Genomic DNA, 17,515 nt, shown 5'->3' with positions numbered 1-17,515 from the left:
TATGAGAGTGATACTTAAAGGAAACGCTTGCAGGTTTCTCGGGCAATTTTGAAAGAGAAGAAAAAAAATCCTGGTCTTATCTTGATTTTTTGGACCAGATTGAAATTGTTCCCCGACTTTTTTCGCGGAAAAATCTCATACATACAATATTCTATCCTAACCCTAAATTAGATGCAAGTTAAGATGCTCTTTAAAGTTTTTATTAAGACCTGTCTCACTGCTTACCGATCTAATATGACCCAGACACCGAAGGTATATATTAACCCTACGCTCGCTCGTTAGCAAAAAATTCAATTGTAAGAGAGCGAAAATTGAGAGGTTGCATCGAAGATATCTCGGTTTCCTTTGTCGATTCTAAGTCAGTGAAAAAGGCCCCTGACTTTGCCTGATTTTCAAGACGCTTTTTCGTGTTGATTATTCCACGTTTCTCCAAACTATTGGGAATCCTGGGTCTACTAGAAAATTCTTAACTTTCTCAATTTTTTTACCTTGATAGAACTAGGATAAAACGCCTGCTAGCCCAAACACGTTGTCCTCGCTATAAAATGTACGATCAACTCTCGGTAGCGTAAGAAAGAGAGCTTTTGGGCGTAGAAATTCCAGATAATAGCTATCCCGCCTGGCCGTTGATGCATTGCACCGGTTTTATCTTCCACCAAAAAGGTCGCTTTTTGCATGGGCACACTACAATTTCGTTCGTTTTCCTTGCTTGTTCTCCTCTAAACTTAAATTAAGAAAGTACAACATTTCGCCGATTTGAAGCTTAAACCAATGGTACTGAATTTACGTGCGTTACGAACGACTGAAAGACTTAACTTTGTCCTCGCCGCACGGTGGATCGAGTCTATCAGAGAGGTCGGACAAGACATTTTTGACAAAAATTTCAAATTTTGATGTTAAATTCGTCAAATTTTAAACTTTAAGGGGTGCCTACGGAAGAAAATTTCGCGAGGAAACCAATGGAACCACTTTTAAAATCCCAAAGTTTTGTATAAACGGAATTATAAGCTTCTAAAGTTTCCAAATTTTGTCCGACCTCTCCCACTGACTCGATCCACTGTGCGCCGTCTTTCAATGCCATCTATACCAAAAAAAAGCCTCCGGAGATTCAGAAAATGGTGCTATACGTAGTGATACAAGCAAGCGTTCTCGAGTTACGACCATAAAACCGATTTTGGGGCACCTACCCCCCCCCCCCCATAAAACCCAAAGCCGTCACGCTGTCGATGAGGACTTTTCTTTTGGGGACTCAATGGGGTCATAAGGACTCACAATGCCAAAAATCAGCTTGTTATTAACTTTTTCCTTTAACTTCCGTAGAGTTCCTAGACTGGACTGGGAAAAAAAACACATTGTATCTACAGTCCAGACTCTTGAAACATTGACAAGAAAAATGACACTTGATTCAATCAGATTTAAGCTTAAATCAATCAAAAGGAAATCCGCTCAAATTAAGAGGCTTGGTTCTTGATCTAAGCTTAAATCTGATTGAATCAAGAGTATTTTTTCCTGTCGGTGTTTTTATGAGTCTGCGCTCTAGATCCAATGAGTTTTTTTTTTTTTTCCAGTGTATGAGAAGGATAAGTAGTGGGTACAGGGGCGGACTGGCCATGGGGGCGGGGAGGCGATCGCCCCCTAACAATTTGCCGTGGAGGTCCCGAAGGGGCCCCCGCGGCGAATTTTTTTCGAGTCATCGTTTTTTTCCCGTAATGTTGTAATTTTCTTATCCTTTTCAATCACTAAAAGGCCCCGAATTCCCTAAAAATTTGTCTCTAAGAGACAAGGAAGGTTGCCAAAAGCATTTGTGATGAAGGGACCCCCGATGAATCCTGAGAATGGGTTTTTTTGAAGTTCAAGAACTGTAGAATCCAACTCCAATAATGCCTACGTGTTTAAAAAGTGTGAAATTTTCAAAATATACCGGGGGAGGGCCCCCGGACCTTCGAAGAGGGGCCTCCGAACGACAGGAGGGGCCCTTACATTTAGGTCCCCTCCTAACTTTTCGACTACCAGTCCGCCCCTGAGTGGGTAGAAAATCTACGTGACGAAATTTTCGGCGAAATCCTCACGTTAGTCGCTATCACGCATCCCACCAGCAGGCCAACTCGCATCGAATAAGTCTTCAAGTGTTCGCGTGACAAAACGTTTTACGATCAGGTACCCGCGCGGGGAGACTCAGCTCAGCTGACATGCAGCATTCATGATGATGAGACTTGATGAATGTCAAACTTCGTAATCTTATTGTTGATTTCGAAATGGCAGTGCACTCGAGCAGAATTATTCATAGCAGCCCTGCTCCCTTGCGCTGCTTCGCCGTGCTGAGGAAAAACGCCTTATGAGCCTTTAGGCGTTGCCAAATCTCCTCTCAGAAAATATCTATTTTCGAAGAAAGTTATGAATATATCTCCTTAAAATTTTCACAAGTTTTAGCTCAAATTACGAACAAAATTCTCGGAGAAATCCGAAGAAAAATATTTACGAATTTTTCCGAAAATACGTGATTTTTCGAAGGAAATTTGGCAACGTCTGAAGGCTCATACGGTGTTCTTCCTTAGCACGGCAGTGCTGCTCTCTGACTAGACGCAGGCTCTAAAACCGAGCAACATTTGAACGACACTACCTTCCGAGCATACGTTTGCGCCTAAATGATCCAATAAATACGTTTTAATTTTAATTTTTTTCATTATGATCCACCCTCGTAACGCACGGTCAGTTGTTGGTGCCCAAAATAAACCGAGGTTTGAAAGTACAGTGCTCCCATTTCCCCGGACTAGTTACAAAGTCCGGAACTTCTGAGATTTCCCTGAATTTTTCCTGAAATTCCCGAAAAATTCCGGAGCTTTTGCATTTTCCGGAACTTTCTCCGAAAATATGAAAAAATCTAAGAGAAATCCCACAGCTTTGACGGACCTGGATTGGGAGATATTGGAACAAAAAAGACGGACATGGAATGAGAGCACTATTTAAGTGCCTCTCACACCAAGATTTTGTACTGTTTCCCGACATTATACCAAGTGCAGAATGCCGTATGAGCCTTTAGACGTTGCCAAATTGCCTTTGATTAAATTTGAGATTTCAGGGTAATATGGGAACATTTTTCTTCAAACTGTTTAGGGAATTTAGTTTGCAATCAGGTCTAAATTATCTGAGAAATTCAAGCGGAAATATCCGTAACACTCTCCAAAAATAAGCATTATATCAAAGGATATTTGGCAACTCTCAAATGATTATACGGCGTTTCATCTTGACATGGCAGAGTAGGATCTCGATCACTCTAAGTGATGGGAACCGGAACACTTTTTTGCCTCACTCTTACACTTGAAAGTTCACCGTTGGGACATGATTGTTAAATTTTAGACAGGTTTTTCTTGAAATCACAAAAATTTCACTGGATTCCTTCCTCCATGACACCTTTAAATTACTTATGAATTATGTCAGCATCTTTATCACTTCATTTTGTATGTTTTGATTACCTATTTAAGACTCGTCAAACAATTTGACTCATCTTTGAATCAATGTAGGTTCTTATCATACGGATGGTATAAAATGTAAACAAACAGCGCAGACATTATATCAATGGTGAAAATTCTAAACCGCATACCTTGCTTTGCGATGTTGCAGACTTTCTGTTCTAGGTAAGAGGTAGGTACTTCATTTTTTGAAAGGAGAGCTTCTCAACGTCAATTTTAAAGAACTTTCAAGATTTTTCTTCTCTGTGCAAAGCAAATTCTGAAAAAACTTCAAGGAATGATGTCGATTTGTTCTCCTTAAAAATAACAATAGAAGCAGAGATTTCTAGACACCGCTAGCAAGCGAAGTGATTAGGGAGTTTTACCATTGATATACATATGTCAGTACATTCTGTACATTCAAAAGGTAACAACAGTTATTTACTTCCAAAATTTTAGTATTTCTATTTGACACTAGATCATATACAATGCTGGAAAAAATAATCATTAGCAACATGAGATGAAAAAAATTAACATGCTACCAGCGGATATTATTTCGACTAAAATAAACAAAAGACAGGAATGATGCGGGCATTGGCAACTGAAAAGTCTCAAGATAATGCCTCAGTGCTACTTGAACTGCAGCTGAATTAGATGTTTCCGATGGTATTTATCATAATAAAGTCTGCAGCTGAATGATAGAACAGGTTCATTATGATGTTGTTTAGTATTCACCTAATTGCCGTCTAAGTAATGTGATAGTGTCCACACTTGACACTGTCACCAACATTTTGATACAATTTCATGTCATTCCAATATTCTTAAATTTGCTATATGTCCACGACACTAACTAAATGCTTGATCCAGGTCAAAAGATGAAATGACTTCATCTGCTAACCCTATCTGCTCCTGTCACACATTACTGTATGTGCCTCACAGCACAGCAGTCTCTCTTCGATATTAGTTCAGCAACTTCAGGGACAAAGATACCATAATGATATTTGATTCAAAGAGGTGCTATTAATATACAGAAAAGAAGATTGTGCGAGATAACTTGAGTTCGAACTTCTAGGAAAGTTAAGAAGTGCATACTGATCTGACTGTTCATTGATTGGGATTTGATTTGTTGTTTGCGCATTCTATTTTAATACTGGACTGCATTCAATAGAATTCATTGCATGACCGAGTGCATTCTAACAAAGCCAGACGCAGACTGTGAGATGAATTATCCTTTAAAATACATGATTCCTGCAGCGGAAACTAAGGTCCTGGCGATTGATTAGGACATGCAACTTTGACACTCTGACTCACATGGATGATGATTATCATAGGTATATATAATAAATATGCATTTGAACTTAGAAAAAACAAACCTGATTAACATGGGGCAGCTCCTGGCATCGTCGTGAGAACAATGGAAAGGAAAGGTCAATTTCCCTGAAGACTTGGAACACACATTGGAACGGATAATTCTTACGTACAACTATTTCTTCCGTCTGCTGAGAAGAAAGACGATCAATCAAAGCGAGTTCATGAAGTGTCAACACGAAAACACGTAGTCAAAACTAAAACCGAAGGAAGAAAAAATTGGAGCACGTTACTGATCTCGAAACGCAATGACGAGCTTCGAAGACACGGGGAATCACGGTGCTTTTCGACAGAAAGAATATCGAGGATATGGGATCGTGCTAAATGACATCAAAACAAAAGAGAGGGACACGTTATGCTCCTCAAACAACTCGAAACCCTAAACCACCGCAAATCTCTCCGCACAAATTGGTCGCTCGCAGAACTGGCTGAGTACTGAAATGCAAACGCTTACATACATTGCTCGTATCACTCGTTTATTATTATCAACTCCGCACTTCCCAGCTCACGCACGCACTAGATTGAAGAACTGCGCAATCAGCTGTGCGCAACCCGACCATGTTATTATTATTGGTTCTAGCTGAGCTCCCTAGACAGCGCCACATGACAGAGATAGTCTGATGGCCAGTACTTAAAACGCCCGTAATACATAGAGTATGCAACCGGGAGTACATAGACTGCGTTGGCAGAACAGAAATTAATGGAGTTGCATCTTGCCTTCCATAAAAAAGTGTTATTCAAAGGGGGAACGGTGGCGCAGCTTCTTTAGACAATTTCAGGGAATTCGCCTTACATCACAGAACATTTTCTGAAATTCTCAGAAGAATATATGCTACCGTTCTCCTGTTTATCAAATAAATTATCCGATGCAACTTGGCCTTTCTGCACGATGCGGTCCACATTAAAATTAAGCCGTCCAGCTTAGATCTGCTCGAAAGCATTATTGCATATCTGTTCACTGTTCAGTCCTCTTTTGACGAGCTGTTCTCTAAAAGTAATTTTACAGCGTTGTCCATTATGGCAATGAAAGACCAAGAATGCTGTTTGTGGAGTCCAAGACTCGGTATGATAGTGTGACATGGGCAACAGAGAAATTTTTTGCAACGCAAATTGCCGCTCATCTTACTGCCAATTTTTCTGGAGACGCTTTAACTGTGCACTCGGCACAAATTAAGGGTTTTTTCTTTTTACTGGGGGTCTTAAGAGGTTGCATTAGTTTTTTGACTAAGAAAATGTATTACGTCCCATAATATTTTCAGGGGCTCAGCCAGTAACTAAGTAATGGGACAAAGAACTCTTTAAGTTTTAAAGTTTTTTTTTTTTTTTTTTTTTTTTTTTTTTTTTTTTAAAAAATTGGCCTTCTTAACTTCTAGGCGTGTCAATGTATCCTGAGTCTTTAACCTGAAGTCAGCATCCCTATCGAAGGTCTTATCAGTCACACTTAAAAAGCATATTACTTAGTCAAATTAAGAATTTGTCCTTTTATGAGAGAAATTTTTCCTACAAATCTACGAGAGCTCTGTAGCCTTCAGAATTACCTACAGCCCCCCATACTATCTCTTGAGGAACCAATTATTTTACCTACTACTCTGCCTACCATAGTGTTGAAGCCCTTCAAATTTGACCTTGCGGTTTCTTTTTTATAACATACCCACTCTTCACTGACTTCAAAGGGGTCCAACACTTTCAGAGGGGCTGAAGGTCTCCTACATATCAATTTTAGCCCATATCATGCGAATTTTTCGATGAAAAGTCGTGTTGGACATTACTGAAACTAAAAACCTATGATATAATTCAAACTATCATCAAAACTAGGAACTCTCTAGTTTTTGTCATTTTTGCACACGAACAGCATACAAAATAATTTCCTCCAAAGATAAGAAAACCAGTCCACACAATAATGAAGCTGAGGCATTAGGTACCTTTGAAGCAAGAGAGACAAGAAATAATAGTATGCATGATACAGTTGTACTTTTGGTGATCTTTCAAATGATATCAGTAGATTTTATATTCAATAAATTGTAGGTACCACCTTTCTGGGTTTGAAAACCCTAAAAAAAAAGGGGCGAAGAGTGAGTAAAAATCCCTGTCAGAATTTGCACTTTCATAGATTGCTGGAAACAAGGATGCAAAAATAAGAATTCCTTGATTTCGGTGTTAGTACAATTTGCATTACAGAGAATTCAATCTGATTTTACTGCAACCACAAGTACACAACATTATGGAGATGATGCAGATTTTATTTATCATGCTTGTCCGAGGGGAAATTGGGCTTATAATTTACAACAGGTGCCCTGCAGGTATCTGAGTTGTAGAAGGAGATTTCCGTCTGATAATTCCTTCTGATTTTCCTTAAATCAGAAAGAAAATGAATTGTAGCAACTAAATGTGACCATCCTCAAAAAGGGGGACTTTTGTAGGTGGGACAATTACTTCAAGGAGAGCGATTTTCGGACCAGTCCAATGGAAGAATCGGCATTTTATTTTTTTATGAAAAGCACTGACTAACGTCCTGAAGAAGTATTTGTTCAATGATATGCCAGAAGGAGGCAAAATAAGCCAAAACTCAACGTTTCTGAGCATTTCTTGAACCAGAAAATAAATATTTTCCTTTGCAGTGGAACCAATTATTAAATATGCAATTTCATACCCTATGGATAAATTATTTTCCCAATGAGTGGTCACTTGTGAATTTCTGAGAGATTTTAAATAAACATTCGTTACAACTGTATTCCTTATGACTTCTCTGAATCAAAATTCACCTGCAAATTTTTGTTTATATTTGGTTCTGTTTTAAAGAAACGCAAATTAACACCCTGCGATTTGAAATTACGTAGAATGAGAATGTGTGTACCAAAGAAAAAGCAAAGAAAATTTCAAGCCACAGTGCTGGTTGTTTTCCTTCAAGAAAACGAAATATGCAAAGAAATTTTGAAAGAGAAAAAAATAAAATTTTGAATAGGAAATCAGTCGTTGATGAAAAGTTTATCTAGCAAATGAGAAGATCGATACTTAAGCTTGCTTTTGCTTGGATCAAAATCTTTCCAACTGTGCATATGAGTAAAAAAGCAACAAAAAGATAACGGAGGACATTTTATACACAAATAAGTATATACAATTATTTTAATATAGCTACATGTAGAAAGAAAATATTTACAAAGGTATGAAAAGTTATAAAACAAGCTTTCAATTGATATTTTCAACTTCTTTTTTTTCATGCATTTTTTTTTTTAAATTTTATATTATAATAATCATTTTAAATTAAAATCTTCTGGTGTTTTTACATAAAAGCAAGGTGGGGTTGAAAAGAAAATTTAGGAAGAACTTTCTCTCTGATGAGAATGAGTTACAAATTTTCTGAGTTTGATAACACAATATATATCTCGAGTTTCGAAAAATTCAAAGACACATTTTCAGAGAATTTGATTAAAAAGAGGCTTCTTTGACATGAAATGTTTCTAAGAATGTGAAATATTTTCCACATTATGAGGCAGATCAATAATATGTCCATTATGAGGAAACATCAGAAAAATGGCTGCACTTCAAAGGAAATTATGGGGCAAAATGACTCTGGTACGCAAGTACTTGTCACAGCGTAGCATTTACAAAACCCTTAATAACTTCAGAGCTTTCCATGGCAGAGACACCCTTTTTGGATAAAACACTCTTGATTATCCTCCTGGCTTTCGTACAAAGAAATGGGTATATACCTCAGAATAAACAATTGTTTGAGAAGCATAAATAACGGGGGAAAAAGCGCGGACTGAAAATCTTCGAAAATGTTGCTGAGTATGAATCTTATGAATCGGAAAAAATCTGATTGTGAGTTTGCATTGTAACAGGAAAGATCCATGAAACTAAGAACCACTTTCCCTCAAACTGAATTAAATCCTACAACATCAGAACGGCACTGTTTCATTTGCTCTATACATTTTTTCATGGTCTAGGACTTTGAATGATGAGAGAAACCATATTCTAGCCCAATGATCAATGCTATCTGAAACTAAAATTGAGGGAAAGAACGACGGAAGCTTTTGTTAATTCATCATCAATGATGAAAATGAGCTTAAAACTTGCACTTTAGAGTCATAACGAAAACTTTTGGACACAAGTTTTTCCAAAATAGCTGACTACATGTTGAGTAATTGCTGTTTATTTGAACGAATAGACGGTTCAGCAAATTTCAAAGTTTCATTACAGTGGCAACATTGTCACAATTCAAATTTTTCATTAGATACTTTCAAGGTTACTTGAATCCTTGATTCATTGAGGGAATGAGGGTTACAACAACTTAAAAGTATTTCAAAAGTTGTCAAGGAAGTAATACTGCCTACGTAACGCGTTCAATTCATAATTTAGGAACAGAAATGCTTTGTTGTAATGAAATAGACAACTTAGTGGTTTTTCAACTAACAATAATTCCACAAGAGAACTACGATAGAGATAGAAAAATTTTCTGTCCGACTGTTCCTCTCTCAGGACATCAGAAAAAGGATTCTTGGTTACTCCACTGAGAGATTTTTTAAATTGTGCAAGAGCACTAGTGTTTCTTAGGCGACCCTATGTCCTTTGTTTCTTCTGAAGGAAATTCGAATGAGCGCATGAAATTTATCGTACTTTTTGGTAACCTAGAAAAGTGTGTGGTAGTCAGAATTATAATTTAAAGTACCACTCAATTCTTTTAAATGATTTACAATCTTAACAGTCTAATCACTACAAATCAGATTAAATATAATTATCGCAGTTTTAAAAGCACCTTAAAACATAAAAAATTTCAACATTGGGATGATACTGTACAGCTACTACAAAAAGAAAATGAATGAATAAATAAATAAAATAAATCAAGTAATACTATTACTATAGATGGCCTGCTGGGTGTTTGATCCTTTAATGGTAGCAAAATGGAACGACCAAGAAATGGTAAAGAACAAAAATTGCTCATGAGGATGGATTCCCTGCCTCCTAAATCTCAACATATTTGTTTCTTTTCCTAATCCGCCATTAACATGTCAGGTGACCGAGAGGGATAAGCCACTCATCTGACCACACAAAAACTTTTGAGTCAACAAATCTTCAGCATCAAGAATTGAAGTTGAAGAATAATTTTTTTTTCTGTAAAATCTAATTTGTTTATTTGAAGAGCTACCACTTTTGTCGTCAGTTGCAGAGCAAGAATATTCAATCAAACCGTGTGCAACTGATGGTACTACAGAAACTCTGACTATAGACTCTCACAACATAATTGGTTAATTTAAGGCACCAAAAACTGAGGAAAGAACATAATTGATTCAGCTAACACTTCAGAAATCTATACGTTCTTAATTAGCATGAAACATATATGGTAATAGTGATAAACTAATCTTCAAATAAAAAAATAGACTTGATAAACCTCTCCACTCTGAACTTGCAAACATCACAGAATCTGAATTTTAGTGAAAAAAGAGATTTTTGAGACTATATCATTTCCTGATGAAGAACATTTCGATATTAAAAATACCTTTTCTTAAAGAATCAATCATTTTAATGGAACAAATAGGAACTGTTCGTGAGACCTCTTCTAAAATTCAAACAGGTAAGAGAAAAAAGGTTTTTTTCGCACTATCTTGTACAGTCAATGCAATGCCTATAATGCAATGAAATGTATCTTGCAATGCCTGTGAGTCAAAAATAGATAACTGAAGGGAAAAAATAATACTGTTAGGGCCACTGACGTAATTACAAATTATGAAAAAAAAAAAACTTTGGTTGATCAGGACACAGAATGCCACACAAGGTCTGCCACTATTACTGGATTCAACTTTTTTAAAGGGAACTCGAGTTTTATTTTGAACAAAGGAATTACCTAAAATATCAGTAAATATTTTATAAATGACACATTTTAAGATAACTTCAAATATGGCATCATAGTTGATGACATCACTGTTTATTCTTAGGGTAACAGACGCACATTAATCACATTATGTTCATGCATTCTGCAATATTACGAATGCGATTTATTTATGTAAAAAAGATGACCTGAAAGGAACAAAAACTGAAACATCGATAATGAAGTCTTTCACAAACTCACTTTGGTGTGAAGCAGGCTTCATAATAATACCAAAGAAAATTCTTGCTAATAGTTCTTTTTAGTTGAAAGATTTCAACTCATGAAATCTGTGACTACACATTATTGGTGGGAAAGTCATTTCACTTTTGTGCAAAAATTGAGCTTTGCTAAGAAAATACACAATCCGGAGGCAGAGGAATCTTTTAATATGAAATTAAAGTAAAAATTTCAAGGGCGTTCCACAGAATACTAAAAGACAAATTGGAATGAGATCCATTGATGTAAGGCAACAATTTAACAAGAATAAAAAATGAGAATACATCATATTCACATGATTAAAAATTAAAAGAAAAAAAAAAACATCAAGGGACGTCAACTCTTTCTTTTACCTGGGAATAAACAGGTAGTGTGATAAAAATTGTTTTCCCTGACTCCTTAATTAAATCAGATGCAACCAGAATATCAGTGCTACTGAACTCCGGCTCTACAACTTGTTGCTCTTCTGCAGTAAGGGCATATCTCGATTTCCTCGTGAGCCCCAGAAAGCATGAATTTATATGTAAAACAGGGCTTACGTGGAAATTGAGATACGCCCTTATGTCAGAGGGGCACCGACAACAGTGAGCTTAAGCAGAGATAGAATCAGTTAAATGATGCCGCAGTATTTCTGATGGGTGTTGTAATGTTTGAGATGAGGTTGCTTGAACATCGTTTTCACTAGGTCGCATGTTTAAAGTCTGATCAGATGTTTCCAAACCTAGTTGTGGTTGCTGCTGCTGCTGTTGTTGTTGTTGCTGCTGCTGTTGTTGTTGTTGCTGCTGTTGTTGTTGCTGCTGCTGCTGTTGTTGACTTTGTGGCTGGTTCATATGCTGTCTCTCATGAAGAGAAAGATGGTTCTTCTGAAGAAAAGCTTTGCCACATTTAGCACAAGCAAACGGTTTCTCTTTACACGTCCTGTCTGGATATTTGTGTCGATGTTGAATAAGTCCATGTTTTTGGGTAAAACCTCTCCCACAATCCTCACAAATGTGGCTTTTCTTGGACATGACTGCTGCAGCAGATGTCGCAGCCACTGTAGCTGTTTGCTTTAGCGTTGCTGCCAGACTACAAATATCTGACAGAAAACTATGATCACCTATGTGTAACCTCAAATGCAATGCAAGTCCTTCTGAGCTTGTGAAGGCTTCACCGCATTCCCTGGAAAGTGAAAAAAGGAATACCAATTAACAACTGACAACCCATTAACAAAGTAACATAAAGAACTAAGAGGAGTCTGGACATCCAAATCTCATTGACTAAATTGTTTCGTTATCTGAGCTGTGCTGAGCAACTGAGCACTTGTCATGCTTTCATTTAAGATGATAATAATTAAAATCTAAGGCGGAGCCATCCTGACCTCCCCTTGTTGATGGTTTTTTTATAGTTTGGTACACCTGTCACAAGTAATATTTGTCTATCACGTGCGTGAATGATTGCTTTGTTATCAGAATAACAAAGCAATCATTCACGCATTGCACTTTTTTGCTGGCATAGCATTTCTCTGAGTATCATCTCTATAATCGTCTCTTGTCTAAAATAGATTGTATTCTCACAGGGAATGCTTCAAGAAATTTTTAATTTTTTTAATCCAGATGTTAATGTTTTTTATGTCCTTATCCAGTAAAAATAGTATATAAGAAATCATTTTCTCTTCTTTATATACTTTTACGACTTTTCAAGAAGACAACACTGGTAAGAAAAATTGTTCTAGAAGGTTAAATTTGTCTTAAACTAGTCTTCAGAGGGGTATTATTTATATGCATTTCAAAGTTAATATGGGAAGCAATGTCAGGCTGAAGAAAAGGGGGAGAACTAAGTAATTTATTGAAAAACTGCTTTTCTTGCTCTTACTGCTGGAGGAAAAAATTCTGACATGCAAGTGAGTTAACTTCATTGATAAATCAATAAAATAAGGAAATTGTGGGATGTTGCAAGTCGCTAACTTTAAGAGCATAGTTGCTGCTAGATTATGAGTTATGCTATGTGTCTGGATTGCATCGAACTGCAGCTACACACAAAGTTTTGTGCAAATTCTGATCTCATGTTTTAGTACATAGAGAGGGCAAAGCATGCTCTTGGAGAGAAAGGAACATTGTTTTCAAATCAATATCTCACCTGCAAACTTTCGTAGCGGTGGGTGGAGGATCGAACCGTTGCGGTGACGGCAAAGTTGCAATATTCAAGGTTGATGCTTGAACCCCACAAGTTCGGACATGCACCAGTAGGGTTCTTTTCTGCAGAAATTCTTTTCCACAGTTGGGACAAGAATCCGGAATGCGCCCATGCCTCCGCTCGTGATTAACAAGCTCAAACTTGCGGAAGAACCCTGCCCCACAGTCAGAGCAAACAAAGGGTCTTGTGCCACCATGAAACCTTGAATGCATAATGAAATGCTCCTCTCTGGAGAATGATTCACCACAAATCTGTAAAATAGAAGCATTAGAAGAGAGTGGAAAAGACAGAGCACAAATTAGGAACTAAGAGCTTCGAATCAAATTCCTAGAAAATCAAAAGAATTCAAGTACCTTATAATACTCTTACTAGCTGCAAGAATCATTAGCGAACCATAGGATCTTCCCATTAAAAATAATTACCTTAAAAAAAACCTCAAAAAAACTATATTTCAAGGCAACAAGAATTATTTTTCTTCTTATGTGTCTAATTATGTGTCTAATTATTTTTATTCTTACTTTTATTATGTTGATAAATGCTTACATGGTTGTCTTATTTAAGTGCTCCTATTCTCTCTTTCTGTACACAAAGTCATAAGAAAAATTCTGACAAAAAGAAATTTACTCCAAAAAGGACAAACAAAGAATATTTTTCCAAAATCAAAAGAGGTACTATTAGGAACCTCCGGAGGGAAGCCAGAGGCGTGCTCTACATGAAAAATTACCTGGCATGAATATGGCCTTTCACCAGAATGGAACTTAATGTGTGTGGTCAGATGCCTCTTTTGAGGAAATCTTTGCCCACATTCTGGACATTCAAAAGGCCTATCCCGACTATGGACTCTTTCATGGCATACCTGAAAAGAAAAGGATTCGATTAAGAAGTAGAAAAGGTCAAAGAGAGAGGTAAAAATGAATTTTGTGATTCAGTGCATAATATGTTCAAACAGCCTAACAGCAAATTCTAATCTCCTGAAGATACATATATCGATGGGCTAAAAGTTTTCTCTTGCTAAACAGGTAAAATTTTCTTAGAACTGCAAGACAGCCTTGATCAATCGTTTCAAAAAAAGGAAAAAAATTTTGGAAATTTTCCAACTTCCCGCAAAATCTTTTTTGAAGGAATTCCTGGTTAGGAAAAAAGAATGCATATTTGCTTTACAAACGTTTGTCGGGACATACAAAATTTCCTCTCTAATTTAAAAAAGCAGCATTTCAGTAAAAAGTGCGATGACATTTTTTTGTGCTTCATGGGGTGTTTCTAAGTGACTGAAACTGATCATTTCACAAGCATAGACTGGAATTTGAATTGCCATGAGCTTCGAAGAAAATCGCTAGCTTTCAAATAAGGCCTCGAAAGAAAAACTGATTTAGATAAAAATTTAACAGGATTTTATGTTTCTTCAAGTGTGTGTTGGAGGGATTCTTGTCATCTTTCTTGAGTGTTTTCCCCTCCTTCATTAACAGTTGGTGATCCATGCATTCAACTTTCCTGGCAAAAATCACCTTAAAATTGATTAAAAGAGGGGTAATATTGCAGTGAAAGTCACAAGTATGGATCACAAACTGTAAATTGAAAAGGAGGAAAAATACTCGGAAAAGCTCAACCTGAAGAAAAACTACTAAGGCTCAAAACAACGTTAAAAAAATCGTACCTCAACAAATTGTAATCTAAATGACCTCCTAAGCCCATTCACCTCATTTGATGAGTATACTTGTCAGCACGCGCGGGGGACATATTTCAATTGGCGAGTTAATTCACGGCATCTATCGGCGTTGCTAGGCGATTTTTTGGGCAGTGTTTTGTCACTTTTCCCATAGATGGCGTCTCAAGCGCCGGAACGTCGAAAATGGCGTGAATTCACTTGTCAGCTAAGATAATGTTCTAGGCGCCCGCTGACAAGTAAACTTGTCATGTGAGGCAAATGGGTTAAGATCTTTATATACAACTAATAATTCGCTTCCAAGCCTCCGGTAAATCGCATTTCAATCGGTGAAAAAGTTTCCTTGAAAGAGTCAGTCCATGGCACCTGATTGAATGGTTTTGATTGGAATGCTAAGAATGCTTACAGAACATGCGGGTTTAGGAAATCAAGCCTGCAAGTGATGATTAGAGGCAAGATATTTGAAGTAAGAAATACAAACCAGATGATGTTTGAGAGTGAATGATTTGTTACATTCTGCACACTTGTACGGCCGATCAGAAGTATGAAGCAGAAGGTGGGTACTTAAACAATGTTTCAAGGCGAATGTTTTGCCACATTCTGGACAACTATGAGGACGCTCTCCTGTATGAGTTCGCAAATGGGTTGTAAGATGATGCTTCATTAAAAATGTTTTGCCGCACTCCCCACAACTATGTGGTCTAGCTTTCAACGTTGGTTTAGCTACTGCAGTAATAGTCTGCTGAGGCTGTTGAACATGATTTGAGGAATGGTTGGCATCAGAGATATTGCTGTTCAAGTGAGCTACATCTGCCGCAGATTGATTTGACATAGGATCCTGCTGTTGCTGCGGCTGTTGTTGAGGCTGCTGTGGCTGTTGTTGCTGAGTATTTCCAGTGCCATCCCGGAAATATTTACTCTCCGGAGCTATTGGCAGAGCTGGAGCTAGAAAATGCCTGGCCTCATCGTTCATAAAGAACATACCTCGGTACATCAAATTGCTGTTATTCATGTTTAGCAAGTCGTCACTGCTAGCGCAGTCTTTTTTGATTTTACGCTTCAAAAAGAGATCTAGATTATCTGATTGATCCAAAGAATCTGGAGCCTCCAACTTCACTCTTTCACTTAAATGATCAGAGACAGCTTGGATTGGATCCAAATCTAGATTGCATCTGAAAAAGAAAAGAAAATCTTAATTAATAGATAGTCAAAATTGAGGACATGGGTATGATACCCAGACGCTCAGCGTCAATACTTAGGACTCAGGGCAGTTTCTGAAAATTTGTTCTATTTCTAGTCTAGGTTCCGCACCCTGGAGATAAATAGGTAGTAAGCCATACAGACCGATAGCAGTGTAATTGGGTATGAAATCAATCTTGTGTTTTGAAGGTGATAAATGTTATTACAACTAAAGATTGACGTAAACATGTCTTCCTTGCTAGGAGGTGAATCCTAAGACTTACCATTCCATTGTACCTGTTTTGATTGAAATCATGTTGTGAAAACAGAGAATGCAGCCTTCCTATTGAGGAGTCATTGAACTGTCAATACATTCACATCGTTCAAGTTATTTTGTTGGTATGAGAAGTAGTTATTTTTGTTCTTCATTTTTGCACCAATAAACTATCTATCTGTCTACTTTCAGTCGAGTCCAAGTCCAATTGACGAAAAGCAAGAGCTCTCCAATCTGATGTTGTCATGGATTGAATTTTCAGTAATGTTGAAATTCTACTTAAATAGAAAGCGTATTTATCAAAAGATCTTGTTGATGAATGAAGCACATGAAATGAAAAAATGAGACAAAAGAGACTTCTGCGGAAGATGGAAGAAAAGCAAGTGATCAACAAAGAAGACTGACTGATAAGGGTGATAAGAAATTCACCACCGCGGGTGGAAATCAAAGGATGAAAAGATGGAATCGAAGATGATTGACAGAGAAGCATAACAAATGTAATCACACTAATTATGAGACAAACTCATCACTATGAGGTGGCTGAGCTGATAGGTTAATCAGCTTGCGGATCCTCAAGTATAAACCCCACACCATCTAAGGGACAAAACTATGAGACTCCCGAAGACAGAATGGGAGCTTGGGAGCCTGACAGTGACGGTGAACTTTTCAAATTGTTGTGACAAAACACTAGGCCTGCAATTTAGAAAATAATCGGTAAATTGGTGAGGTAAATACCTTCTAAACATTAGCTTGACGTTAGGCTCCACAGGAAAGCATAATCTGCACTGATTACCCTTCACAACATAACGTGGAAGGGCGGAAATAGCTTGCACAGAACTTCATTAAATGTGTAAGAGCAAATTTCAGAATCTCAATCAACAGAAACTCGAACAGACATTGTAGGAGTGTAAAAAAGACGGCTTTAGAGGAAGCGAGACGTTTATCGACTTGATATGCATACACGCCATTTTGTACCCACTCACACTCACACACCCATGTAATCCACCATTCAGGGGATTCACTGGTGAACCAATCAAAAAGTAGAAAAATCGCCCACGTAATTTGATTTTGCGGGCACCTGCTTACAATACCGTCGAACGCCAGGTTATGAAAAGAGGTGGAATAATAAGTATAAATTGCATTCAATTTTCGTGGTAGGGGTAGCTGTTCTGTAAAGAATATGTTTTAGCAAAACCCGCTAATTGTTTAAGAACTTTCTCCGAGAGAATGGAGAAAATTACCGGAAAATGCGGTCAGTGGGAAGGTGGTAGTGAGCAGGTAAGCGTGAACTAATTTTCTGTGCATTTAGCTGTTAAAGAACAAAA

General features: G+C 37.4%; 2 protein-coding genes across 2 annotated transcripts in view; both read right to left on the bottom strand.

Annotated features, from left to right (window-relative positions):
• The window catches only part of Ypel (Yippee-like), a 134,158-nt gene extending 128,817 nt beyond the window's left edge, over nucleotides 1–5,341 (bottom strand). The window contains exon 1 of the mRNA XM_019051937.2: nucleotides 4,823–5,341. The gene's annotated coding sequence lies outside the window, so the exon portion shown is untranslated. The remainder of the gene's footprint in view (nucleotides 1–4,822) is intronic.
• A 2,556-nt stretch (nucleotides 5,342–7,897) lies between these two features.
• On the bottom strand, nucleotides 7,898–17,182 carry LOC109037338 (uncharacterized). Its single transcript, XM_019051938.2, has 5 exons — nucleotides 16,926–17,182; nucleotides 15,219–15,909; nucleotides 13,799–13,930; nucleotides 13,018–13,325; nucleotides 7,898–12,060 (listed from the first exon to the last, which is right to left on the bottom strand). Exons 1-5 carry the CDS (start codon nucleotides 16,934–16,936, stop codon nucleotides 11,490–11,492), a joined length of 1,713 nt encoding a protein of 570 aa, XP_018907483.2. The 5' UTR covers nucleotides 16,937–17,182; the 3' UTR covers nucleotides 7,898–11,489.
• Nucleotides 17,183–17,515: the final 333 nt, after the last annotated feature.

This window comes from Bemisia tabaci, chromosome 5, assembly GCF_918797505.1.
Source record: "Bemisia tabaci chromosome 5, PGI_BMITA_v3".
NCBI classification, from domain to species: domain Eukaryota; kingdom Metazoa; phylum Arthropoda; class Insecta; order Hemiptera; family Aleyrodidae; genus Bemisia; species Bemisia tabaci.
This window is presented reverse-complemented; position numbering and strand designations above follow the sequence as displayed.